The 27,332-nt window shown below is 36.4% G+C and overlaps 2 protein-coding genes and 1 pseudogene across 4 annotated transcripts; 2 read left to right on the top strand and 1 right to left on the bottom strand.

Annotated features, from left to right (window-relative positions):
- Window positions 1-3,822, top strand: LOC137034928 (serine/threonine-protein kinase pim-2-like; annotated as a pseudogene).
- Window positions 3,823-4,934: 1,112 nt separating this feature from the next.
- On the bottom strand, window positions 4,935-14,514 carry rwdd2b (RWD domain containing 2B). 3 transcript variants are annotated; one of them, XM_067407110.1, is made up of 5 exons: window positions 14,414-14,514; window positions 11,270-11,537; window positions 11,120-11,187; window positions 6,840-7,205; window positions 4,935-6,108 (listed from the first exon to the last, which is right to left on the bottom strand). In XM_067407110.1, exons 2-5 carry the CDS (start codon window positions 11,462-11,464, stop codon window positions 5,868-5,870), a joined length of 870 nt encoding a protein of 289 aa, XP_067263211.1. In that variant the 5' UTR covers window positions 11,465-11,537; window positions 14,414-14,514; the 3' UTR covers window positions 4,935-5,867. The 3 variants fall into 3 exon arrangements, with proteins under 3 accessions (XP_067263211.1, XP_067263212.1, XP_067263213.1); XM_067407111.1 differs by having other exon boundaries at window positions 12,347-14,508; XM_067407112.1 differs by lacking the exon at window positions 14,414-14,514 and having other exon boundaries at window positions 11,270-11,925.
- A 654-nt stretch (window positions 14,515-15,168) lies between these two features.
- zfpl1 (zinc finger protein-like 1) lies at window positions 15,169-25,425 on the top strand. Its single transcript, XM_067407955.1, has 8 exons — window positions 15,169-15,305; window positions 15,741-15,849; window positions 16,257-16,368; window positions 16,565-16,758; window positions 18,158-18,233; window positions 18,509-18,670; window positions 18,982-19,105; window positions 19,383-25,425. Exons 2-8 carry the CDS (start codon window positions 15,748-15,750, stop codon window positions 19,567-19,569), a joined length of 957 nt encoding a protein of 318 aa, XP_067264056.1. The 5' UTR covers window positions 15,169-15,305; window positions 15,741-15,747; the 3' UTR covers window positions 19,570-25,425.
- The last annotated feature ends 1,907 nt before the right edge of the window (window positions 25,426-27,332 follow it).

Raw genomic sequence — 27,332 nt, forward strand, 5'->3', positions numbered from 1 at the left:
ATGGGACAGTGACTATCTCGTAGAGAGAAAGCGAAGGGAGGAGGCGATTGTGTGCACGGGACAAATCCCTGTACTACACTGACATCCACCGACCACAAGGCGGAGCTCCATCCTCGTCCTAACGAGACGCCTGAAGGTATCGGTGAGGGAGGCGGGCAGGAGAGAAAGGATAGAGGGGGAGAGAAAACAAAGAATAAGAGGCAGAAAAAGAGGAGATTTCGGAGGTTTGCCTCTTTTTTCTGTTGTTGTTCTCGCCCCAAATCCACCAAAGCTCGGGATGAGCAGGTGGAGCAGGGTGAGGTGGACCAGGACACTGATGAGGGCCCATGTACTGATGGTACGTTAAATGATGAGCTCTCAACAACAAAAACTTTCTTAATCATTTACACACAACATAAAAACACACATTACCATCACACATTATTAAAAGGCAGATCAATTACTTTATTCCACAATGTGATGTTTGAATATGAAACATAGTTTGAATTACAAGAGTTCAAGTAAACAAAAGTTCCCCTAAATTTAAAATTAATACAAACATGTAATATTTTATTGTTAATATTTAATTAAAACAAGCTTGTGGTTGATATTCTTCTCTTTAGATCAGACTTCTTTACATGAAGTCATCTGTACTGTAAAGGACAGTGATCATCAGGAACCTCCTTCCAGTAGTCATGAAGTCCCACACACTGCCGAAAACCAGCAAGTGGAAGATGTCCAGCCTCAAGATCAGGACAGTCCAGCCAGTCCATCAGCAGGTGAAACTGGATCGCATCTGCCGAGACAGCTGGACTGTGATGAGATCATGAGGATCGAGGGTGAGTTTATAAAGTATCTTTTACAATATATTATTTCAGGTGAATATGTATAAAGGAAAGTATATTTTTTTAAATAATGCAGCTGTAAGATTTCTTTTTTTTTTTTTTGTATTTCATAATTTTAAATAACCATTTGGGCTACGTTCACACTGCAGGGCTTAGTGCTCAATTCCGATTTTTTGAAAAAAAATTATTTTTTTGCAAGGCCGTTCACATTTTCAATTAAAAGCGACCTTTTGTGATCTCCTGTGTGAACGTGAAATGACCCAGAAGTGACCCGCATGCGCAGAAGAGTACGCAACGGTCAACGACGTCACTAGTTGTTTGTGGAAGTAGACGGCCACTTCGTTTGTTCCAGTCTTTAACCTCCTTGTATTTGGCTCGGAGGCTTTTTATTTTTCGCTGGCATTGGAGCCAGGATTGTCTGTAACCACGCTCGGCCATTTCGCTGGAAATGTTCTCGTAAACCGCCCGGTTCCGATAAGAGCCCTCTAGTTTGGCCTGAATAGAGCGGTCACCCCAAATATTAATTAAATCTGTGACCTCGCATCCCTTCCATTGACTGGTCTCAGCAGCATCGTCCGCCATGGTTGTTGTTTATCTTCTCGTTCCCGCCTACTTCAACGCACAATTATGACATTTGTAGCGTATCAATGACGTACGGGTCGGATACATGTGGCCTGGCCGTTCAGACGGAGGTCGCATTTCAAAAGATACGTATCGGATTCAGGACCACATACCCAAGTGGCCTGGGTCACATTTGAAAAGATCGGATCTGTGTCGTTCAGACGGTCATGAAAAGATCAGATACAGGTCGCATAGGGGCAAAAAAAAATCGGAATTGGGTCGTTTCAGCCTGCAGTGTGAACGTAGACTTGGACATTTTTTGCTGTTCACTTAAGTAGCCATGTGACAAATTAATTTTTAAAAGTATAATAATTGTATGAGAATTAGAAACAAAATACTTTACAATAAATATGGCCACGCCGCAGGACACTCCTTTATTGACCAGTAAAAAAATTAAAATAACTATAAATATGTTTAATAGACCACATTTGCTGGAAGTACACCATTGGCAAGAAGTTAGGGGAAGGAGGATTTGGCTCTGTCTTTGAAGGGACACGTTGCAAAGACGGCCTCCAGGTAGCTGTGAAATTCACAGCGAAGATGGAGAATGAGCCGTACATCAGCCTTGTAAGTAGACTGGGCTCTTTATGTCATCTCCTTTCAGTCACTGTTTGCAATTTGAAAAATTTTAATGTAAATCACAGAGTACATAATTTTTCAATAGATAAATTTACTGGGCTAAATCATTATATGAGAAACCACTTTGATAACTAACAATAATAAAAACGGTCATTCTTCTAGCCTGATCATCCCAGACCAGTTCCTCTTGAGGTGGCCCTGACACTCATGGCCAATCAAGTCCCCAGGTGTCGCCACATAATAGAGGTTCTGGACTGGCAGGACCATCCCGACCAGTTCATCATGGTCTTAGAGCGGCCCTCACACTGCATGGACATGCACAGCTTTTGGCTGCAGTATGAAGGCCTCTTCAGTGAGGAGTTGGCGTGCCATTTCATGTAGCAGGTAATTGACGCTGCCGCCGTGTGCTGTTCCCGGTGGGTGTTCCATCGGGACATCAAAATGCCGAATCTCTTGGTCAACACGGAGACATTGGAGGTCAAATTGATAGATTTCGGCTGTGGAGACCTCCTGAGAAGCTCGTCTTACAAAACCTACTCTGGTATGTACATGTAGTTTGGGACTTAAATTCTAGTGACTAGTTACACCACGACTAAATCAGACGTCACACAGCGAGATATTACTATAACAAAGACTAGTCAATCATAATATTATTTTTAAACACCATTTCAATTAAAGTGTGAAAAAGCAATTATACACATGACAAAATCCTACCTCCAGGGACAGCAAGGTATTGCCCTCCTGAGTACTTTGAGAAGGGCGAGTACTATGGGAAGCAGGCAACAGTGTGGTCCCTGGGGATGCTGGTGTTTGTCATGATCACCAGCCTTTACCCAGACAGCTGCGATATTGGTTTGATGGACGCTGATGCCTGGTTCCAGCCAGGCTTCTCAGATGGTTAGAACAAAAAAGATGTTCTTATGATTAATGATGGAATATCTTCCATTTTTAGAGCTTAGAGAGCAAGTGTAAAAGTGTAAAGTTGAAGTACATAATCAGACATCTCTCCATCTTTCTGCACAGAATGCTGCCGTTTTATTCGAGGTTGCCTAAAGAGCAACCCAGAGCAGAGAATCCACCTGGACGAGATGCGCTCCCATGACTGGTTTAAGGTACTGAGTCTAAGACAAGCTAAAATGATTTTAAAGATATATTTATATTTGCTTATTTTTTTGGATATTTGTTGGTTTGGCTTGATTATCTGAATATTAGAAATTTGTAATTGTGTTTCAGGTCATGGAGAGGGTTAGCCTTGCGTCTGGCGGGCGGACACAGATGGCCACTACATCCCTTCAGCCTTAGCGTCTTGCGGGGCTGGCAGGCCTTGGTTGCGTCTGGCGCCTTGGCTTGAACCAGTAGTTTTAGCGCCTTGCGGAACTACTCGCCTAGGGATGTGTAGTTTTAGTTAAGTTAGCCTCTCCATCCCTCCAGCCTTAGCATCTTGCAGGCTGGTGGGCCTCGGTTTCGTCTGGCGCCTTGGCTTGAGGTGGGAGGTTTTGCGTCTTGCAGAACTACTCACCTTAGGATGTATATTATACCATCCAATCATATTTTTAAGAATGGAGTCACCCAGAGCTCTCAGTCCAGCCAGTCCCACGTTCCTCGCACCGCCACCCCAGAAGTTTCTTCCCAGAGATCTGTCACAGATGCATCAGAGGAAACTGAACTCTCTTTCTCAGCCACCTTGAGTCAAGATTCTGTCAGGGCTGCTCCAGAATTCCCAGTGAAAACAGCCATGAAGTTTCCTGTCTCTGATGCTTCAAAACCTGCTGAAGCCCCACAGAGGTTCCTGACTTGAAAGACCCAGGACAGCCTCATTGGTATCAAGAGGTTCCTCGCACTGCTGCTCAAAAGGTTTCTGCCACATGGCACCTTGGTTCCAAAGATCCTGACAGGTTCGCTCCAGAAATCTCTGAGAAGGCCGCCTTAAAGTTTCTTGATGCTGCTGCACCAGAAGCTGTTGAGGTTAGAGAGGTCTGAGTCACAGGCATCACAGAAGTTACTCGACAGGGTACCTTTTCATAGCTGCCCTGGTCCCAGAGCTTCGTGCCCAGCCTGAAGGTTCATGCTGCTGCACCCCACAGTGTTTATAGTGCTCTGTGTAATAGAAACTCAGGTTTCAAATCTTCCCAGAGGTTCCTGCATGACCGACTGGATAACACAGATACCCATCCTGTCCACCACAAAGTCTCCTCTCAATGGTGCAGAGGTTCATGCCACGGTCATTAAAGAAGTTCCAGCCAATATATACGTCTGTGCCACATTAAAATGAAAATGTTTCTGAAAATAAAAACAAAATGTGTTGTTTTATCAGGAAAATGTGATGATTTGCAAATAATAAGCATTCCTATTATGCTTCAGTTCTAGAGATCTTAAGCCTCTCGTTTTACCAGGTAAGTAATACCAGGTAAGTAACATCTAAATCTGGAGTTATTTAATATTTATAACACTTAATATTAGCCCAAAGCATAAGCATGTGATTAGCCTGCAGACAAGGTCCAAATTTAACTGCCAAATTTGCCAAAAACTGGCATTGGGAAGGAAATAAAGCTGGGTTACCTGATAGTGGCAGATACCTTTATAGGAAACTATAAGATAATATGTGATTGAAATGAAATTCTACAAATAACTGAGTTAAGTGATGTGAGCGATTCTAATTCAAATGGAAGACATACAAACCTAAACAAAACATTTCAGCTCACACAAGATACAACTTACCTCAGTGGGAAATTACCATTAGAAGACATGATATTCCATTTCATAATGTGAAGGAGATTGCAGACAGTCATAATGTAAAAATAAATGATTTTAACTTGTTGCCTTTATGTAAAATTGCCATTGTGAAAATAAAGAATAAAATCAAAACAAACTCTTGTTAACTTGTTCAATTATTTACGAAGCCTATGTTATTCTGTAGGCACCACTTAAGACATCCAACCATTCAATGACAACAGTCTGTTATGTATCTCATCACCATGATAAGCAGGGAGGGGGCCTGAGCATATTACGGTGTCTTGCAAATTCACACACCTCTTTAATAATCATTTTAGTGATCTCCAGAGTCCTTGCAATAGAGTACAACAATCAGGGTGTTAAGTAAAAACTCTAGAGATGTTGATTTAATGATAACTTATAAATCTTTAAATACAGCCCTACTGAGCTATAAGGTTGTTAATCAATGTTAATTGCTTCTGTTGAAGCCATCATCCTGCAACATTGCAATTGATTTTTAAAACAATCATGGTTAACAGATTTTGGTGAAAAAATACATTGCTCATGATGCTGTACATAAAATTCCACCCAACAGAGAGCCACAACAAGCAAAACATGCGTGACGTAATCAAGTTAGCCTCCCATATTGCTGTTCATATGCTGTTTGCAATGCTTCATGGGATTGTAGTTATTTTCCTCAATAAAGCTGCCAAGTACAGTTTTGTACCTTTGCTTTTTTGTCAATTTTTTAAATACTTTTTTGCTTCAAATCAAAGTTTGTGACCTGATTTATCAAAGTGTATGATTCACCTTGTAGCTGGTTGGTTTAGTTAACTGATTATAACATTTAAAGACTTAAAAATCTCTATGGGAAAAATTAATTGAAAAAATGCTTCCAGAACCAACGTCGCTGAAAAAGTGGGCAGGCACGAATGTCTCTATAAGTGAAAGCACACATTCGGAACAACGTTGTGTTCCACAAAGGGAAGATAAACTCCATTTCATGAAAAAGAGAAATTTGAGGAGTGATGGCACAGGTGCATCCTTTTGAGACAACAATTAATGTTGTCAATATTAAGACCAAAATTAAGGCAAAATTTCAAAATAATAGTTTGTCTGTGTCTGTGTGCATTATCTCCCCTCAATGCCAAAGTACATTTGAAAGATTTCAGCACATCCTTTGTCATTAAGGAACTGATAAAGCTGTCCAAGGTCCATGTGGTTTCCTCTGGTCCCATGAGGTTCAAAAATGGCTTCATGAAATCCAGTGAATTTACGGAGGGAGTCAATTCCCTCCTCCATCGAGCTGTTTTCCAAAGGGACATCCTCTCTGTGACGAACCATAATTCTTTTCCATGTTAAAACTTTCACCCTGGAAAATATATAAAAGATTTGCACCAAAAAAAAAATCAGCTTTGCCATCACAGGAATAAATTATAATTTTAAAATATATTCAAAAAGATAACATTTTAAATTGTAATAATATTTAATTCATAATATTACTGTTTTTTTCTAGCAAATAAATGTAGCCTTGGTGAGCATAAGAAACTTCAAAACATTAAAAAAAATCTTAATTATTCCAAACTTTTGACTGGTAATATAATAATATAATATAATAATAAAACCAAATTGTTAAAATTAAATTGAGATGGTTTGTGACAACCATAAAGTATGTATACCATAACCATGTATGACAACCATAAGTATTTTCCATAAAGTACTGTCAATTATTAGTTGCAGAGAACATAAAACATAAAAAATCATCAAAATTAAAAGGTAATTATGATTTTGCTTTATCATCTATCAGAGGTTTTCAAACTTATTAAATATTAGCAAACTGAAACACTTCAACTTATGTCTATAAATTCCAAAAATGGTTTATAACCATCTAAATAGCCATGAAACAAACACACACATACACATACAGGCCCCTAAACAATAAATGACCTCCCAAGTATAGTCAAACCAACACACACGTGCACACACACAAAATCTATTTTAAATGAGGTATTTAACTCATCTTTGGTATTTGAATTTACACTCAAAAGGCATGCTCACAAAAGAATAAGTGTAGACCCTATTGATTTGTTTTAGATTTCATACCTGGCCCAGAACTCATCGCAAGCAGACTGAAGACCCTCCACACACACAATACCAGGCTTTCCCGGCATACTGAACCCAGAAAGATTCAGCTCCTTTGCCCATTCCAGAATGTTCTTTCTCTTGATCTTATTGTAGATATGATGGCTGTAGATCCAGAGTCTAGTGAAGGTCTCATTTGACTGCTTTAAAACATTTTCCTTCTTGGGATCGCTGACTGGGACACTTTTAGTTATATATTCTTGTGCATTTTCGTTGATCCACTGCACAGCAGAAAGAATACACACATCACCACTGCAGTTTTCAGACAGGTAGGTGTTGAGGTTGGAGTGAAGCAGCATCTGCTGTGATCTAGTGAGCTCAGAACATCTGGAAAAAAAAAAAAAAATTATATATATATATATATATATAATCCTAATAAAGAATACAATTATATATTGACATATATAATAACTTTGAAACTAATGGGAATTCTATGGAAGCCCGTTTCCGCCACTAAAAAAAAAAAAAAAAAAACGCCAAAAAAAAAAAAAAAAAAAAAACCACTAAAAAAAAAAAAAAAAGATTAATTGCGACTTTTTATCTCAGAATTGCGAGTTATAAAGTCAGAATTCTGAGATATAAAGTCGCAATTGCGTGATAAAAAGTCAGAATTCTGAGATATAAAGTCGCAATTGCGTGATATAAAGTCAGAATTCTGAGATATAAAGTCGCAATTGCGTGATATAAAGTCAGAATTCTGAGATATAAAGTCGCAATTGCGTGATATAAAGTCAGAATTCTGAGATATAAAGTCGCAATTGCGAGTTATAAAGTCAGAATTCTGAGATATAAAGTCGCAATTGCGAGTTATAAAGTCAGAATTCTGAGATATAAAGTCGCAATTGCGAGTTATAAAGTCAGAATTCTGAGATATAAAGTCGCAATTGCGAGTTATAAAGTCAGAATTCTGAGATAAAAAGTCGCAATTGCGAGTTATAAAGTCAGAATTCTGAGATATAAAGTCGCAATTGCGTGATATAAAGTCAGAATTCTGACTTTATTTCTCGCAATTGCGACTTTATATCTCAGAATTCTGACTTTTTCTCACTACTGTGAAACGTTATTTCTCACAGTTCTTACTTTGCTTGCGTTTCCTTTCATTGCGACTGACCATCAGGATTACTGCTTTGTTATTATTATACATTAAATAGAGGACATCATAAAGGATTATTTCTAGCGCCGATTTACCAATAAAGAAATATTGAATTTACTGGAGGAGACACATATAGATTAGTCTCCGGACATATGCATTACGCAGGAATATGCATATAGAATGTTTCCACGGTAACCTTGTACACAGCGTTTCAAGGAGAAAAAACAGCTTTTACTGCCATCTAGTGGGCTTAATACTAAAACAACCAATACCTATCATGTTTCATTAACTTTGCAACTCAAGGGTAGAAATAGAATCATGCAATTCTGCAAATTACAGTCGAGGTATTTGGACAATAAAAGTTGTTTTTAACAGAATGGATACACTAATGAATTTTACACGATAATAACAATATCATAATAATCATAAGAAGAAGAAGAATCAGCTGTGGCGGAGGCGCAATAAATCAGACAAAGCTGAAGTGGCACATTTTAATACATCCAACAGCTTCAGACTTCACTGCAGCACGTCTATCGTTGGATGCGCTGTTACAGACAGAGATACTGACCATCAGTTAATTGCGAGAAAAAAAGTCAGAATTCTGACTTTTTATCACGCAATTGCGACTTTATATCTCAGAATTCTGACTTTTTATCACGCAATTGCGACTTTATATCTCAGAATTCTGACTTTTTATCACGCAATTGCGACTTTATATCTCAGAATTCTGACTTTTTATCACGCAATTGCGACTTTATATCTCAGAATTCTGACTTTATAACTCGCAATTGCGACTTTATATCTCAGAATTCTGACTTTATAACTCGCAATTGCGACTTTATATCTCAGAATTCTGACTTTTTATCACGCAATTGCGACTTTATATCTCAGAATTCTGACTTTATAACTCGCAATTCTGAGATAAAAAGTCGCAATTAATCTTTTTTTTTTTTTTAGTGGCTTTTTTTTTTTTTTTTTTAAGTGGCGTTTTTTTTTTTTTTTTTTAGTGGCGGAAACGGGCTTCCATAGAATTCAGATATTTTATAGGATTTCAACATAACAAAACAATTTAGGGTGACCTGATTTAAGGCTTGTCGCAAGTCTCGCAACTGACTTTTTGTCCAAAAAGTCCTCAATTGTGTGGTGTCATTACAATTATTTTACTGCTCCTGATCACGTCAGAGCCTCCACAATCCCATATCATAAATATCAAACACGTTTGATATTTTTGATACTTGATCAGGCTGCCTCTGATGTGATACCCGTGATAGCCGATGAGAGCGATCATGCTTTAAAAAGCTGGCAGCCACAAACATGCCACAAAAATGGAGTATTGAGAAAGAGGATCTAGAATTGTCAAAACAAGTACCGACTTCAGTACCTAGTAGGTACTGAAATTTAAAAAATTTGACGCTTTGATCACTGTTGAGTGGATTCTTAAACTCTGATTGGCCATTGTGTTCACAGCTCATTGGATATGTCTGTGATTGGCTTTAATGATCAAAGCTGTAAAAACGTTGTAAATAGTCAACAATGACACTCTTCACCAAGCGCTTACGCAGATACACACGGACACGTTTGAAAGCTGGCATCTATTGCATACCATTCGGCTGATAGATGCCTGCTTTCAAACGCTCCCGCTTTCAAATTCAAACACTTCCGTGTGCTTTCAAACGCTGCCGTGTGTTGATCATTGTAGTCAATCTTAATTATATCCGATGAGCGTGTCAAAACAATGGCCAATCAGCGGCGTTTATGAATCCACTCAAAGTGTAACATTTTTAAAATTTCAGTACTGAAAGGTACCGAAGTCAGTACTTTTGATAACTCTAAGAGATTACCCATATTCTTTTTTTTTTTTCTTTTTTCACTGCAAAACAGAATGTGTGCAGGGAGAGCCATCCGACAACATCGACTGTCCTGTGATATCGTAAGTGTCACTCATTTGATATCTCATGTCACTGTAAAATTGTTCCTAGAATTGACAGGTCAGTGGTTTGGCCGAATCATCTAGCATGTGCATCCATAGGATTATAATGCTAAAAATCTGTAAAAACTGTCATTATGTCTGTGTTCTCCCATGGTTTTAAAATCAGTTAAGATTTGAAATTCTTCTAATGTGTCCCAGGCCTTATCTGACCCGTATATTTCTGCATATTTCGTATATTTCAGCATATTCTCAATATGCATTCTTGTCTGTACTTGTGTTCTTGTGGACTGTGAAAAGTCATCACTCGCTGCACAAGTACTGTTCCAATTCACAGTTCTAACTTCTAGAACCCTGCTTCTGAGCTTTACGAACCTTTTGTTCGGATTTGTTCGGATCTCCAAACAGCTAAGCTCCTGAAATCATGTGACTTTGGCGCTCCGAACTACTGGTTCGATTCGTAAAGCTCCGAAGCAGTGTTTTGAAAACAGCCATCACTAGATATTGTTGAAAAGTGATTATTTTGTTTTTTTTGGCACCCAAGAAGTATTCTCTTCGCTGTATAATATTAAAGTAGCACCACTGTACTCACATGAACTGTTTTAAATATGTTTTTAGTACATTTATGGACCTTGAGAGGTTCAGTGGCTTTGCTCTCAATAGAGGCCTCGCTGAGCCATCGGATTTCATCAAAAATATCTTAATTTGCGTTCCAAAGATGAACGAAGGTCTTACGGGTGTGGAACGACATGAGGGTGAGTAATTATTGACAGAATATCCTTTTAGGATCATTTTTGGGTGAACTAACCCTTTAAGCAAGTACAGTGGGTCATTTTGAGGTAATAAAATATGTCAAATTAACATTTTTTGTTCAATTATTTAGTTATATGTCAAATAGCCACATAAGTGGGATAATTGCACTGTGTGGTCTTGTATCACCCTGAAGAGGTTTCTTTTGCATAACAATATGCTGACTGTACACTACCCCTCCTTTCTGCCTCCCCTCCATTTTAATGCATGTTCTGGTATCCTTCAGGACTGTCATCAAATTATCATAGATCAAGTCCAATAGGACTCCCATAGACATGGCCACTGTCAGTGTGTATTCAAATATATCACTGAGTAATCAATCAATCAATCAATCAATCAATCAATCAATCAATCAATCAATCAAAACAGCCTATACAAAGTAATAATTGGAAACTTAAAGTATTTAAATACCTGATAGTAATATCTGGCAACACTTTCGGGTAGTCAGGTGGGTAAGTGCACAACAACGTAATGCTCACCTATCAGGTAAAAAAAATGAGAGTGACAGGAATTAAATGATGAAGAACAAAGAGTGCATTTTAATGTATTTCCCACACTTACTTCAAGGTTCTCCAACTTCAGCTTGATGCTGAATTGAGGTCTGGTGCTGGGGGGAGTATGAGCTGAGCCCTCCACATAAGCCCTGAGCTCTGCATGGGACAGCTCATCCACTTGTAACTCTTCTTCACTTGGAAACATACTTAATAGAAGTTCTATCTCTGCAAATTGTGCCTCTGCTTCCTCTGAGCAAGTCATATTTCCAACACTTGTATCAAACTCAAATCCAGTGTGCTTGCAGAATACTAGTTCACACACACTTCTGCCAAGACTATATATATATAAAAAAATAAATAAATAAATAAATAAATAGAATTAGTGCATAGAATGGATGCAAGCATAAATTATAGTTTCACATGACATCACACCCTTATAGAAATGCCCACCTGGAAGGCAAAAATGGCAATTTTCTCCACTGCGAGACTGTTTATTTTCACCAGTTTTACTAATGTACTGTATTAAAACTGTAATATTAACAGACCAAATTCATTATACACCTTATTGATGATGCATATTATATACAGGCGAACAGGTGCACCCAGAATATGAACACAACGTGCTTACTTGCATGTAAAGCTTTTTCCATAGAAAACTATGATAAAGAAAATGCCTTAATGCATCAAGACAGTGATAGTGGAGTATAACCTTAAGTACACCTTATTAATAAAACACACTACAGGCAAGCAGATGAACCCAGAATATGAACACAATGTTTCATGTTAAGCATTTTCCCATTTAAAAAAAAACAAAACAAAGAAAATGCTTAACGTGCAATTTAGTGAGTTGTGTTCATATTCTGGGCTCATCTGCTTGCGTATGTAGTATGCATCATCAGTAAAGTGTATATTTAATAGAGCTGCACAATTAATTGTTAATAGATTGTGATCTCGATTTAAAAACCCACACAATCTTATTCCTAAACGGCCTCTGACCCAGAGAGAGCAGTTGTCATCATGTATATGAAACAGTCTTTCTAACCACACAGTATCATTATTTTTGTTACAATCATTCAAACTATCACAGAAATCAATAAAAGTTTATAGTTTGGTTATAAACAGTGATTTAAATAGAGTAAATTACCTTACTTGACTTGATGCTTAAAGTTGCTGTCCGTAACTTTTTTTGTGTTCAAAATTTACAAAAGATTATATTATGAGAATGTACAACATGAATCCATTTTCCAAACCATGTTTTTGTCTTTCCCTGACTCATTATTGTACACTTATAATAAGTGTTTATATCTGGACTATTTAGGACCAGACTGGTAGGACCCGCCGCAGAGTATCACAGTAACTGCGTGACTCGCCATAGACCTACATGGAGAAAAGTAGCTCCGGCTACAATGTTCTTCCGCAAGGCGCGTGCAGTTCTGTTTATTTACCGCTGGAGGGCCAAAAATCACGGACTGCAGCTTTAAAATAAATAAATAAATGTATCACTGTTACACCAGTAGGTGGCGACAAGTGAGTGTTAAAAAACGTATTTTTCATTGAATCATTCATTCAACAGATTCGTTCAAAAACACTGATTCATCCAGTAATGAAACAAGTGAAGTCTTTATGAGGGAGTCATCTTTCATTCAAACCGATTTATTAAAAAAGATCCAGTGCCCAAAACTTGCAGTTTGCTCACATATCTTTGTTTATCTTCTTTTGAAAGGTAATCTACATATTTGTGGCTAACTTGTTGCCACGCTTACGTTCCTCTACTGCTCACAAATCACTGGTTTTATAACTTAATGTTATGTTCTGTCATGTTTATCAAAATAAAATAGATAAAAAATAAAGACTTCACTTTATTGGTATTTAACCCTTGTGCAACCTTATGTATATTATAGTCTATTATAGAGTCAATTTTAAAAAAATAATGTAGCTATAATTGTGTGGGTATATTGGTAAGGATGTCAGAGCGTAGTTTACTGAAAATGTAATGTGTGTAATTAGTTTGAAAGAAATTATATCTTACTGGCAATCAAAAATCCCACTCCATGTATGAGTCACACCCTTGGCAGGGTCATAGGGCCATGTGAAAACTATGAAAAAGGTCAAAGAAGGCTTTGAGGTTTTTCCTTTTCGACCAAACACGCATCTTAACCCTTGATTGCACTTTTTCACTTTTTATTGTTTTTGTACGGAGATAAAAGGTACGCTTGAATTTGAACTAGAAGTTCAGAAGCCCCTAAACACATTGTTTTAGTTTTCACCACAAGAAAATGCTGATTGTTTAGTCTGGTAGATTTTATACAAAGTTTGAGTTCACACAGGTGTCCTCACAGCCAAATCTATAAATATGTGGTGCTTGAGGGGTCGATCATTTCATTGTTTAAAGAGACGTTACTCAGCAGAGGAAGTTCTGAAGCTAGTGCTGTCCACTGACAGTGAGCACAAAGGTGCATTAGAAGCCGAGGATGTAAAGAAACCAATTTGTAAAGTGTTAAAATTCTGAAAATGAATGAATGTTTGGTATCTATGGATAGAACAGATGCTGGATACTAAAAAATAGTATATAATATTTCTATGACAGTTTTTTTGGCATGGACATTTTTGTCCATTATGGACCTAAGTGTTAGCTTTTGTTAAAAAATCTGACACTACATAAAAAATATAAATGCCTCAAAATTAATGTTGTTGTTCTTCATTGACCCACCCAAGAATCTAATAAGCTAAGAAAAAAAATCTGCTTAGCATTTAGTTTATGAAAATAAACTATTTTTATTTTTTTCATAAAAAAAAAACACCTTTGGCATTATGTAAAGAAAACCAGCATTTAAAGGGTTAAAGTTCTTAAAATTAATGAATGTTCGGTATCTATGGAAAGAACAGATGCTGGTTAAAAAATTGACATCAGTGAAAGTGGAAAAAAATATTATAAATCATATTTTTATGACAGTTTTTTGGCATGGACATTTTTGTCCATTTTGCACCTATGTGTAGCTTTTTTTTAATGCACAAGGGTTAAATATGCATATGTTGAACTTTGTTCTTTTACATGAAGGTGCTGTAATACGCTGTGCATAAAGTATTGAATGAAAAACGAATGAAACGTTTATGCATTTGAAAAACATTGCATCTGATGTACTTCATGCAGAAACTGTCCGAAGTCGTTCACAGCTCGACTGGTTCTGAAATGTACAGGGCTTAACCATACCTTATTCAGCACCTGTCACAGGCGTTCGCCATTTGTCTTGTGGACACTCAAAGGGAAAAGCTCGCATGTTTGCCCAGCAGCTTCTTGACGTCCACTTCTACTTCTTCTTTCTATTTATTGGCGGTGGACAAACCTTTAGGCGCATTACTGCCACCATTCGACTGTTTTTAAGAATCCCAAAACTCCATCTTTCATAGGGATTTTCCCATATATTTATCCAGTGTAAATTAATGTGTTTCACGTTCATTGCATTTATTACATTTCCCTGCAGGGTGCTCATCAATTTTATTCAAATTGGCATTTAATCCTCTATGTCCTAAACGGAGTCCTGCAATTATTGATTCATCCCTATTTTTCATATTGAATTCCAATCTCCTGTTCCTACATTTCTTTGAATCTTAAAGTCATCTTTTTATGTAAATCTCATCTTGGTTAGTTTATTCACAACAATTTTCCCTTCCAGCCTTGGGCTGGTATCCATACAAATGCTACGTACACTCCCAGAAAAACCTCCCCAAAAACAAACATGCCTGAATTTGGATTCGTGGTAGTTTCAAAATAAGAGTCCTGACTTTTTCTCTTTTTTTGTAAATCTTCAGACGTTAGAAGACATTAAAACAGAATCAATATTTAAAATAGTCAGGACTTATAACAAACTCACAAATTAAAATATAGATACGAAATACTGGTTAATTAATATGCGACACTGATGATGCGTTTGTGTTGTGTTTAGTGACGCCATTTCTTTGCGACGGTAGCGGAAGAGACGTGGCAAAAAAGCAATCTGACGAGATATTAAAAAAATATTGAGGAAAGTACTCGAGAGTGCACGGCTTCATGTTGATATTTGCATCAGTTTGTGGTTGACCGGTATTTCTGTTTATATTTTCAGGTAAACATAATGTTGTTTCACTCATAGTATGTTGATTGGTTGAGGGAAGTTTGATACAGTCGAACAGCTAACCATCCGTGAACTGTCATTGTCATCTCGGTAATATTTACATTCGGTCCAACGGTATTTTACAGACTAAATCATGGCACACCTTTTGTATTTCTGTTAATTACGTTACTGGAATAGGCTGTTTGTATTACGACTGTATATTAAGTGCCAAGATGCGCTGCATAGGTTAAAAAAAGTTTTATATTTAAAATGCATCTTTTAAGAGTATTTAGAACCCTTAAATCAAGGCCGATATATTGTACTCGAGTTTATGGATTCTGGATGCTTGTATATATATTTATATATATATATATATATATATATATATATATATATATATATATATATATATAACGTTATATATATAATGGATGTTTTGCTTGACAGGGAAATCATGGGTTTGTGCAAGTGTCCTAAGAGGAAGGTTACGAACCTGTTCTGCTTTGAACATCGTGTCAACGTGTGTGAGCACTGTCTTGTATCCAATCACAACAAGGTTAGTGCTCTAATATTTAGTTAAAATTCAGGACTTAAAAGGGATAATTCTGTCTTCATTTACTCCCCTTCATGTTATTCCAAAACTTTCTTTCTGGCTTTCGTTCTTCAGTGGAACATAATAGAAGATATTTAGAAAAATGTTGGTCATAAAATAGGTTGTTTACCATTGAATTCTATTGTATGGTCAAAAAATACAATGGAAGTCAATGGAAAGCAAAACTATGTGGTTTCAAATTCTTCTGCAGAAGAAAGAAATGCATACAGGTTTGGAATAACATGAGGGTGAGGAAATGATGACAGAATTTTAATGTTTGTGTGGACTGTCCCTTTTAAGAAGAGTAAACAATTTGAAGATTTCTACACAGATAAACTCACATCTATTTCCTGTTACTCTTATTTGTACAGTGTATTGTACAGTCATACCTACAGTGGCTACAAGACAGCGATTACAACCCCAACTGCAGCCTGTGCAGCCAGCCCTTAGATTCCCAGGAAACTGTTCGACTAGTTTGCTATGGTGAGAAGCTACAGGCATAATGTCTTCTAGTGAACTCAAGAGTCAGAAGTTCAGAATAAGTAGTGAGGCATTTTACACAGTCTATGAATGTCTGCATTGGTGTGGGTTTTATTTGGTATATTCTGGGATCAAATGTATTATTATTGTTATTATGATTTTATAATTGTCATTACATTTAATTTATTTACCATGTCAGATTTGTTCCACTGGTCATGTCTGAATGAGTTGGCCTCCCGTCAGCCTCTCTACACGGCACCTGCTGGGTACCAGTGCCCAACATGCCAGGGTCCTGTGTTCCCACCCCCAAACCTGGCCAGTCCTATTGCAGACATGCTGAGAGAACAACTGTCCTCCGTCAACTGGGCTAGAGCAGGACTGGGCCTTCCACTGGTGAGGAAATATACCATCAGATATGATACACCACTTCAAAACTATAGATACACCTACTTTTTCCAGTTAAATAGTAGAAAATTAGTAAATAGTAAAAATGGAATAAATAATAGTAAATAATTAGCATTTCCACAAATGGAAGTAAATTAATTATGTAATAAAAAATAATTGTATATTTGAGCTTTTTTAGGGATGCTTTGTCTAGATTCCAGCCCTTTACATTATGGATGTTCTCTCATTCAACATCATGAATGGTGCATCTACAATTTTAAGTATTTAAAGGGTTAGTTCACCCAAAAATTAATGTCATTTATTACTCGCCCTCATGCCGTTTCACACCCGTAAGACCTTTGTTCATCTTTGGAACACAAATTAAGATATTTTTGTTGAAATCCGATGGCTCCGTGAGGCCTGCATAGGGAGCAATGACACTTCCTCTCTCAAGATCCATAAAGGTACTAAAAACATATTTAAATCAGTTCATGTGACTTCAATGGTTCAATATTAATATTATAAAGCGACGAGAATATTTTTGGTGCGCCAAAAAAAAAAAAAAAAAACGTATTTAGTGATGGCCGATTTCAAAACAATGCTTCAGGAAGCTTCGGAGCGTTATGAATCTTTTGTGTCGAATCATGATTCGGATCGTGTGTAAAACCGCCAAACTGCTGAAATCACATGACTTTGATGCTCCAAACCGCTGATTCGACACACTGATTCATAACACTCCAAAGCTTCCTGAAGCATTGTTTTGAAATCGGCCATCACTAAATAAGTCGTTATTTTTTTTTTTTTTTTTTGGCGCACCAAAAATATTCTCATCGCTTTATAATATTAATATTGAACCACTGTACTCACTTGAACTGATTTAAATATGTTTTTAGTACATTAATGGATCTTGAGAGAGGAAGTGATTAACATTCGAAGATTAACAAAGGTCTTACGGGTGTGGAACGGAATGAGGGTGAGTAATAAATTACATAATTTTCATTTTTGGGTGAACTAACCCTTTAAGCCTGTAGATCAAGCATTAGCCATTAGATTTATTGATATTTGAAAATAAGATTGGAGAAGCACAGTGAGAAATGCCTAATATCAAAATATTTTAAGACTTTGTATTAAATTTAATTGGTTTAACATTTTAAATAAAATCAGTTCAGTCAGTAGGATTGAGTGACCTGTCAAAATAATCACACAGATTTAAAGGCCTATTGACACTGAATGCGAGATGAAAATACGAGACAAACCAAATTTGAAGATATTAAAAATATTAATGGCAAGCTTTTAGAGCATATCTTACCTTATCTTATCTTGTTCAACACATTCGTCTTTCAACATTAAGTGTTAAGTGCACAGATTTAGCCATTAATTTGCATTGACATGACTTCTTTCTGTCCAGATTGAAGACCCACCAGAGAGGGAGGAAGCCTCAGCACATGATGTTACGTGTTACTCTGAATGGTCAACTTTTGAGAGTGAGTTTGTCATAATTATAATTTACATTTTTAGCAGGGTTCCCACATGTCCTGGATAACATGGAAATCTTTGATGCAGTCATGGAAATGTCATAGAAAATGAGAGAAATATATTTTACTGTAATAATTTTGTGGAAAACACTCCTACTGGTCAGTACTTAGAATAGGTGTCAAATATAAATATTTGTCAATAACAAATATATAATATATATATATATATATATATATATATATATAATATATACACTAATTTAATAAACTTATGTATGTTCCAGCCCCTGAAGTGGATATAATGATGTCAAACCCCACACTCACCAATCTACCACCCCATCAGGAAGTGGAGCACATCCACAATAATGGAGAACTAAGTGCCCAGAAACACTCCGTCATCAATATGAGCACCACCTCTACCACTGACACAGTCACCATCAACACAGGTATCCTCCAGCACTGACATGCTGTTGCATGAATATGTAACTATTTAAGTAATTCATTTTTTTTTATTTAACACTATCTAATGTGACCCATGCTATCAAAGATATTTTGAAATACCGTAATTCTATGTATATGTGTATATCGGGATCGCGCGCTGTTTAAGGTGTCTGTTGAATGTAATTAGCCTGTGCACATTCTTACTTGGTTGCTTTGCATTGTGAGATATATTATCTCACATAATGTGTACTAGCTGTTTGACAAAGTTTTGCCTCTAATATATTCTTTGTTGATTTCTTGCAATTCATCTTGTCAGCTACTTCCCCAAGAAAAGTGTACGACACACGGGATTCAGGAAACAGTGAAGTCATGCAGATTGACTTTGATGATGATAAATACCGCAGACGGCCTGCCCTTAGCTGGTTTGCACAGGTCCTAAAGTGAGTGTCCTCAGTCTGTGCCTTAAATTCATTTATTGCAAATAAATGTTTGCTAGTATGGATGGACTAATCCTATTTGTCAAATGCTGTAATATATTTTCACTGGCAGTTTTGACAGCATTTATCTTACACAACTAGTACATGCAAATCCACACATATATATATAATTTTTTTTTTTTTACTATTTTACTAATTTAATTGTTTTATTATGGTAAAAATGTTTTGTCTTTCCATAATTTTTACTAATATGCTTGTATGCATTTATTCCTCTCCCTAGGAATCGCACTAACACTAAGAAAAAGGCCCTCACACTGAAACAGCGAATCTTCATGTTGCTGTTAGTTGGAGTGATTGGTTTCTTCACCCTCATCATCATCATGGCCAAACTGGGTCGGGCCTCTGCTGAGTCAGACCCGAACCTGGATCCCATGCTGAATCCCAACATCAGGGTAGGCAACAAGTGATGGATCCACTTTCTACTAAAGCTCACTGTGTGGATTCAGCGTGGAGTTTGACTTTATTGGTAAAAGATGAACTGGAAATGCTGGAGAAAGAATGCTCCTCAGGATTGTGGGACTAGTGTGAAGACACTGCTATTTGGATTGTGGGAGGAAAGTGTGACTTAGTGGTCAACCTGAGTGAAGATGGAGATGGTCAAGAAGTTGTTGCACAACAAATCTCCCGTTTCTCTTGAGTGAGACGATATAGGCTCTATAAAAGTGTGTGTGCAACTGTGTTTCATTCAGCTCTGTAATTTTCCCTGGCATACCCTTCTTAAAATTGGGATCAAAGATTTTATGTCACTTTAATTATTCTTTATAATATGCACAGAACTCATTAGGATCATACATGGAATTGGTGAGATTATTGCTGCTTTGAGAATTTATGGATATGAGGTGTCAGTTTTTGTTTTTATTTGATTTTGATTGCCTTTATTAATTGCTAATTCAGTTAGTAAACCCTCTGCCTGTGAATAGGCTTTTGCAGATCTATACTTCTCTTTGAAGTGGACTGGATGGACTGTAAAACTGATTTACTAAAGCATTTAGAAAAGTGTTTTGGTTGGCCTATTGCAAAATGCTTTAGTAGATACAGCCTTAAATAGACAGATGCAAACTGTACATGGTGAATGGAATGCCAGGGCCATATTTCATTCAAAAATTATATTTTGTATTACAGAAATGAAGCCTATTTTAGGGCTGTTACATTTTCTTTTACATTGTGACATTATTGTTGTAAAAATTATATTTTCTTCCTATATTTTCATTACTGTTATGAAAAAATACTCAACACAGTAATGATAATCAACTCAAACTTTTTTTAATCAGCACAGATTCAGTGCAGTACAAGAAATATCATAATGCATACCTACAATTGTACTTTATAAATGTACTGTACAATTTAAATTATATATAATTTTTTGTTAGCATTAATTAATTTTTTCTTTCACTATGGAGAATTCAGACTTTTTTTTTAATGCAAAATATAATTCATTATTTATATTATTTAGAGAAAGAAATGTATTATTTTCTTTTGATGTGAAATATGACCCGAACATGTTCTTGACAGATTCACACAAACAGCCTTTGTACTGAAGAATTTAAAGTGTAATGTATATGTTTGCAAAACTCACCCCAGCAATCCAAAGCTCATATGTATCTGGAGATAAACATTGATATTCTGGTATTATTTGCTATTCTTAAATATCCTTGTTGCATTTCTTGACTGCAACAAATTTAGAGATTGTCTTTATCCTTCAGCTCCAACGGCATTCAAGAAGGTGACCATCTAGGTTTGCCCTACAGAGATTGCTTGCTGGAGTGCCTACCACAATATTTACATCATCTCTGATTGTGGTTTATAACATGTTTTTTTGCAATTTGCGTTTCTGTGTCTATGGATTTCCACTTTTTTGTCATAATTCAGTGATATTATATTATAGTGATATTATAATATTGGGTCAATCAATCTCAAGTGTTTCAATGGAGGTTGTTTGACCATTTTTATTTTTTTCTAATTTTTTTAGTTATTACCTCTATGTATTGGTAATGCAATGCAATGGTAAATTTTGGTTTTATGGCAATCTCAGTATCTCGGCTCAGGATGGTCCTAGCTCCTTGAAACAAAAACTGGTCTCGAGCACATTTCACAAGGTACATGAATACATTTTATGCAGTCTTGTTCCTTGTTCATAAGTACAAATATAATGATCAAAATTTCTTATAGGGTTCCACTTTTAAGGTCATAATATAATGAGAAGGCTGTAATGTTTTTTGTTTGTTTGTATTTTGGGGCATATCTAGGTAAGTGTACAGGAAGAATATGGAATATTTCAGGTTAAATATTTATTCTGGGGATGAGAATGTGTAAGGAGGGTGCAATTTTTGACATTTCCTCAATTTCAATTTCTCATGTGGGAAACCAGAAAAAAAATCATAAATATAAGCCTCTACAGCAGCATTCTTCTTTAAAATTTTGAGCCTGGAGCTAGTAGAAATCTGAGGGAAAGTTATGTTTTGAGAAATGAACAGTTGTAATATGAGCATGAACAATGGTAATTGTATTAATGGTTGATATACTATAGTTAACACATTGTCAAATAATGTCTGAAACAGTGGTTAACTGGGGGCCTGAGGACTTATAGAGGGCATTGCCAAACTTCTAAAAGAGGGACCGAATAAGTCTTTATTTAAATTTAGGTATATTAAAAATCTTAAAATATGTACAACATTAATTAAACTATTATTTTTATTTTTATTTTTTTTTACAATGGAAGTACCAGAGGTACATATCCTAGATAAAAGGGCCTTCAAATACAGTCTTGGAGTTATTTAAATAATTTTAAGACTTTGGAGGTTGTCCTAGTGGTCCCAGTGAATGTCACAGTCAGGGGTTCCACTTTAGAGCAACACTGCTAGAATGTGCTGAGAAATTAGAAATGTGTTGCCCTCAATTCAAAAGAATGGAATATGAACTCAGAAGTAAATGTCGGTTTTTGCTCAGAGAAATTTTTGGAGATTGACTGTATGGACAAGGTGTCAAGCTTGAGAAAACCAAAATAGAAGCTATCCTAGACATACCAAGAAGACAGAAGTATCTAGAAGTGAATGGACTTGCTTAGGAAGAACAGAATTGTCATCCTTAAGAGGATACATGAAGGACATTGATAATATGCAAAAAAATGTAGAAATAAGAGTCAGAGAAGACATATACTGGCCAGGTATAAATGCTTATAATGAGAAGATGGTGAACAGGTGTGAAACGTCTTTAATACTGAAAACAAGCAAACTAAGGAGCCCAAGATCATAGCAGATCAGACTTCTTAAGCTTGGGAGATGTTTGGCATTGAATCATTTCAATGGAAAAAGCTATCTGTTGGTGATAGATCATCAATGAGATGGCTTTACTGCCAGAAACAGCGGCCAGTAATGTAGTAAACCACAAATCATTATTCGCCAGGCACAGAATTCCTAAATCAGGACAATGGGCCTTATTAAAATTGCTAGGAGTTCCAGCAGTTTGCAAAGCAGTACAAATTCCAACATGTAATGTCCAGTGCATGCACAAGTGAAAAGGCAGAGAAGGGAACGCAGACCCTCAAATGACTGTGGATGATGGGTCAGATCCATACCTCGCTTCCCCACTGGATTGTGGTGTATCGTCAGCTGAACTGTTAATGGATCGCAAGCTGTACCACCCTTCCATGTTTTTCTGAGACTATCCAAACAAGGGTTTGAAGCAGAGAAAAAACTGATAAAATGCAAACCAAAGAGCTATTATATGAGCTATTATTAAAATAGCCAAACACATGGCACAAAACAACTGTGTTGGAAGAAATTAATCCCAAATCTTACAAAGTGATAACAGAAAATGGTCAAGTGCTCAGAAGAATTCACTATAGTCTTTTGAAGACTCAAGAGTCAACAAGAAATTCTTCATCCAGTGAATAACTTGATGCCTGAACCTGATCTGTCACAGACACACAATAAACATTCTGATTTACCTGTTCTAAGATGATCAGTGTCTAGACGATTAATATCTAATTCTAGAAAACAGAATTCTAATGCATAAAACACGATGCAGAACTTGTTTCAGTTTAACCAGAGTTTTAATGTTTAACGATATACAGGTGCATCTCAATAAATTAGAATGCTGTGGAAAAGTTCATTTATTTTAGTAATTCAACTCAAATTGTGGAACTCGTGTATTAAATAAATTCAATGCACACAGACTGAAGTACTTTAAGTCTTTGGTTCTTTTAATTGTGATGATTTTGGCTCACATTTAACAAAAAACCACCAATTCACTATCTCAATAAATTAGAATAAGTCATTCCACTTGACAATACTCTATGCCAATCAAGCACAGTAACACCATGGTCACTGAACTAGCTTTTGGTACCTTTGGTAGTGCTGGCAGGTGCCAAATACTGCTGTAAAATGAAATCAGCATCTCCATAAAGCTTGTCAGCATAAAGAAGCATGAAGTGCTCTAAAAATTCCTGGTAGATGGCTGCATTGACTGGACTTCAGAAAACACAGTGGACCAACACCAACAGATGACATGGCAGCCCAAATCATCACTGACTGTAGAAACTTCACACTGGACTTCAATCAACATGGTTTCTGTGCCTCTCCACTCTTCCTCCAGACTCCGGGACCTTGATTTCCAAATGAAATGCAAAATTTACTTTCATCTGAAAAGAGGACTTTGGACCACTGAGCAACAGTCCAGTTTTTTTTCTCCTTAGCCCAGGTAAGACGCTTCTGATGTTGTCTTTGGTTCAGAAGTGGCTTGGTATGTGGAATGTGACAGTTGTAGCCCATTTCCTGAAGACGTCTGTGTGTGGTGGCTATTGATGCACTGACTCCAGCTTCAGTCCACTCCTTTTGAAGCTCTCCTAAGTTCTTAAACCGGCTTCCCCTGACAATCTTCTCAAGTCTGTGGTCATTCCTTTCATTTGTACACCTTTTCCTACCACACTTTTTCCTTCCAGTCAACTTTCCATGAATATGCTTTGGCACAGCACTCTGCGAACAGCCAGCTCTTTCAGCAATGACCCTCTGTGACTTACCCTCATTGTAGAGGGTCTTGATGATCGTCTTCTGGACAACTGTCAAGTCAGCAGACTTCCCCATGACTGCAGTTGGGATTACTGACCTAAACTCAGTATTTATACATTGAGAATGGTAATTTAATAGAACTTGAAATTAAATATTCTAATCATTTGAGATACTGTTTTTTTGTTTTTTTTTTTTGTTTGTTTTTTTTGATGAGCAGCAAGATGCAATCATCGAAATGAAAACAAAAAAGTCTGGAAATATTTTACTTTATGTCTAATAAATCTAGAATATGTTTAAGTTTTATTTTTTGGATTAAATTACAGAGAAAAAAAAAACAACTTTTTCATGATATTCTAATTTATTGAGATGCACCTGTACATGGTTTTGTATACATTTTGTTTGTCAAATGTATTGTCCTCATAATTTGTTTGAAATGCATGTGTAGCTTCATTTGAATGAAATGTATTTCTCTAAAGAAAAGGAGATCAGTGCTGTTTGTTAGATGTGCAGCAATGGTTTTGCAATTTCAATGTAATCACTCAAAATAAGGAAGATTTAAACGCAACCAACTTTACAATTTTTGGACCTCTTGAGATGGTAATAAACTATGACAAATTCTGACTTTATTTCAGCATCATTTACATTTCAATGTAAAAGTCTTACCCTGGCTGTTGTTAGCTGACAATGGTGGTAAGTGGGTAGCATGAGGCTATTATCTGTTATTGGCAATGGCAAGTGGGGATTTATTATGTGCAGGATGATAGTGATCTTCAGGAGTCCCTAAATTTGGAGGTTATGGAGGTTTTCTTTGGGTATTTGACCATGTGGTGACAATATTATTATTATTATTATTATTATTATTATTATTTATTTATTTTTAATATATTTTTGAGTGGTTAATGTACCTAAACATGAAATGTAATTTATATATTATATATTATTTTAAAACCAATGAATGCAGAAGTGATAATACCAGTGTTTTCTGACATTTGTCTAATCTGATGGTGTTCTTTTTTTTTTTTTTTATCTTATCTCTTGTAGCTCTTAATTGACTTAATATGCTATTTATATTTAAAGCAATAATAAAAAAAAAGAATGAATGAAATGCACATTCTGTACTGTATTTTGTATGTTGTATATTGCAATGTATTGTTTAATTATTGCAAATTGTTTTTAGTGTACATTGTATTGTATATACATGGAACACAGTAATGGATAGTTGCACACTCACACACTACTTATTCTATTCTATTCTATTCTAGCTACATGAAATGTTAAAGTGATTTATTCATTTATTTTGTCGAGAAATATATTTCTTCTAAAAGTGTATTGTGGGTTTGAGTCATATCTGGGTTGCATAAAAGCAGCAATAAGGCATTAGCCTACGGAGAATGTGCTACCATCTAAACACCTCTAGTACAGTATGATAGGATTCTTGTAAAAGAGCATTATGGGTTTGAGTCATATTTGGATTGCCTAAAAGTAATATTCTAATGCCACAGTACTAATTATGTAGCTTGAAGTTGTGGCTGAATGGATAAGGCGTCAGTCTTTGGAGCTGTGGATTGTGAGTTCAAATCCCGTCTGGGTTGTCTGAGACTGTGTAGAAAACCAATTGTGTGAGGTCTCCAATCTTTAATTGATACTTGCTGTGAGGATTTGTGTACAGTGCCTAAAGTACAGATGATTGTCTTTGCTTGAACTTTAAAATGATGTCCAAGAAATACATTTCTTCTAAAAGTGTATTTTGGGTTTGAGTCAAAAACCTTCTTCAAGATTACTATTTTTTTTAAAATATTATGTTATGCTATGAAAGTAATATTCTAGTGCCGCAGTACTTATTATATAGCTTGCAGTCATGGCCCAGTGCCCTAATGGATAAGGCATCAGCCTTTGGAGCTGAGGACTGTGGGTTTGAGTCCCATCTGGGTTGTCTGAGACTGTGTAGAAAACCAATTGTGTGAGGTCTCCAATCTTTAATTGATACTTTCTGTGAGGATTTGTGTACAGAGCCTAAGATATAGATGATTGTCTCTGATTGAACTTTAAAATGATTTCCAAGAAATATCTTCCTTCTAAAAGTGTATTGTGTGTTTGAGTCATATCTGGGTTGCATAAAAGTTTCTTCTTCTTTGGAGTGCCTACAATGTTATGCTAATTCGTTGGAATGACGGTACTACTCTAATACATCAGATCTACTCTAGTGAAATTGCACGCGTGGGACCAGACCTAAGTACACAATACGTGGAACTAGGTATTGTGCGATTGACTCACATCTTGCTCATCAAAAACCTTCAAGAGTTCTACTTTTTAAAAATATTATGTAACGCTATGAAAGTAACATTCTAGTGCCACAGTACTAATTATGTTGCTTGCAATTGTGGCCCAGTGGCCTAAGGGATAAGACATCAGCCATCGGCTATCGGAGCTGAGGATTGTGGGTTCGCGTCCCATCTGGGTCATCTGAGACTGTGCAGAAAACCAGTTGTGTGAGTTTTAGCATTCTCTGATTTTTTATTTATACTTGCTGTGAGGATTCGTGTACAGAGTCTAAGTATTGTGCGATTGACTTACATCTTGCTCATCAAAAACTCTCTTAAAGAGTACCACTTTTTAAAAATATTATGTAACGCTATGAAAGTAATATTTTAGTGCCGCAGTACTAATTATGTGACTTGCAATTGTGGCCCAGTGGCCTAATGGATAAGGCATCAGCCTTTGTAGCTGAGGATTGTGGGTTCAAGTCCCATCTTGGTCATCTGAGACTGTGCAGAAAAGCAGTTGTGTGAGATCTCCAATCTTTAATTGATACTTTCTGTGAGGATTTGTGTACAGTTCCTAAGTTACACATGATTGTCTCTGATTGAACTTTAAAATGATTTCCAAGAAATACCTTTCTTCTAAAAGTATATTGTGGCTTTGAGTCATATCTGGGTGGCATAAAAGGTTCTTCTTCTTGGGCAGTGCCTACAATGTAATGCTAAGTCGTTGGAATGACAGAACTACTCTAATACATCAGATCTGCTCTAGAGAAATTGTATGTGCGGGACCAGACTTTGGAGCTAAGTATTGTGCGATTGACTCACATCTTGCTCATCAAAAACTTTATTAAAGAGTACCACTTTTGAAATATATTATGCAACGCTATGAAAGTAATGTTCTAG

This window comes from Chanodichthys erythropterus, chromosome 13 (genome assembly GCF_024489055.1).
Source record: "Chanodichthys erythropterus isolate Z2021 chromosome 13, ASM2448905v1, whole genome shotgun sequence".
Classification (NCBI taxonomy): domain Eukaryota; kingdom Metazoa; phylum Chordata; class Actinopteri; order Cypriniformes; family Xenocyprididae; genus Chanodichthys; species Chanodichthys erythropterus.

Excerpts from the sequence above, each read along its gene's own strand:
- rwdd2b (XM_067407110.1), bottom strand. The coding sequence starts at position 11,464 with ATGACTTGCTCAGAGGAAGCAGAGGCACAATTTGCAGAGATAGAACTT. Across the intron at positions 11,188-11,269 it reads TGAAGTTGGAGAACCTTGAA|GTGAGCATTACGTTGTTGTG; the intron begins GTAAGTGTGGGA and ends TTTACCTGATAG. Across the intron at positions 7,206-11,119 it reads TTGCCAGATATTACTATCAG|ATGTTCTGAGCTCACTAGAT; the intron begins GTATTTAAATAC and ends TTTTTTTTCCAG.
- zfpl1 (XM_067407955.1), top strand. The coding sequence starts at position 15,748 with ATGGGTTTGTGCAAGTGTCCTAAGAGGAAGGTTACGAACCTGTTCTGC. Across the intron at positions 16,369-16,564 it reads TGTTCGACTAGTTTGCTATG|ATTTGTTCCACTGGTCATGT; the intron begins GTGAGAAGCTAC and ends TTACCATGTCAG. Across the intron at positions 16,759-18,157 it reads CAGGACTGGGCCTTCCACTG|ATTGAAGACCCACCAGAGAG; the intron begins GTGAGGAAATAT and ends CTTTCTGTCCAG.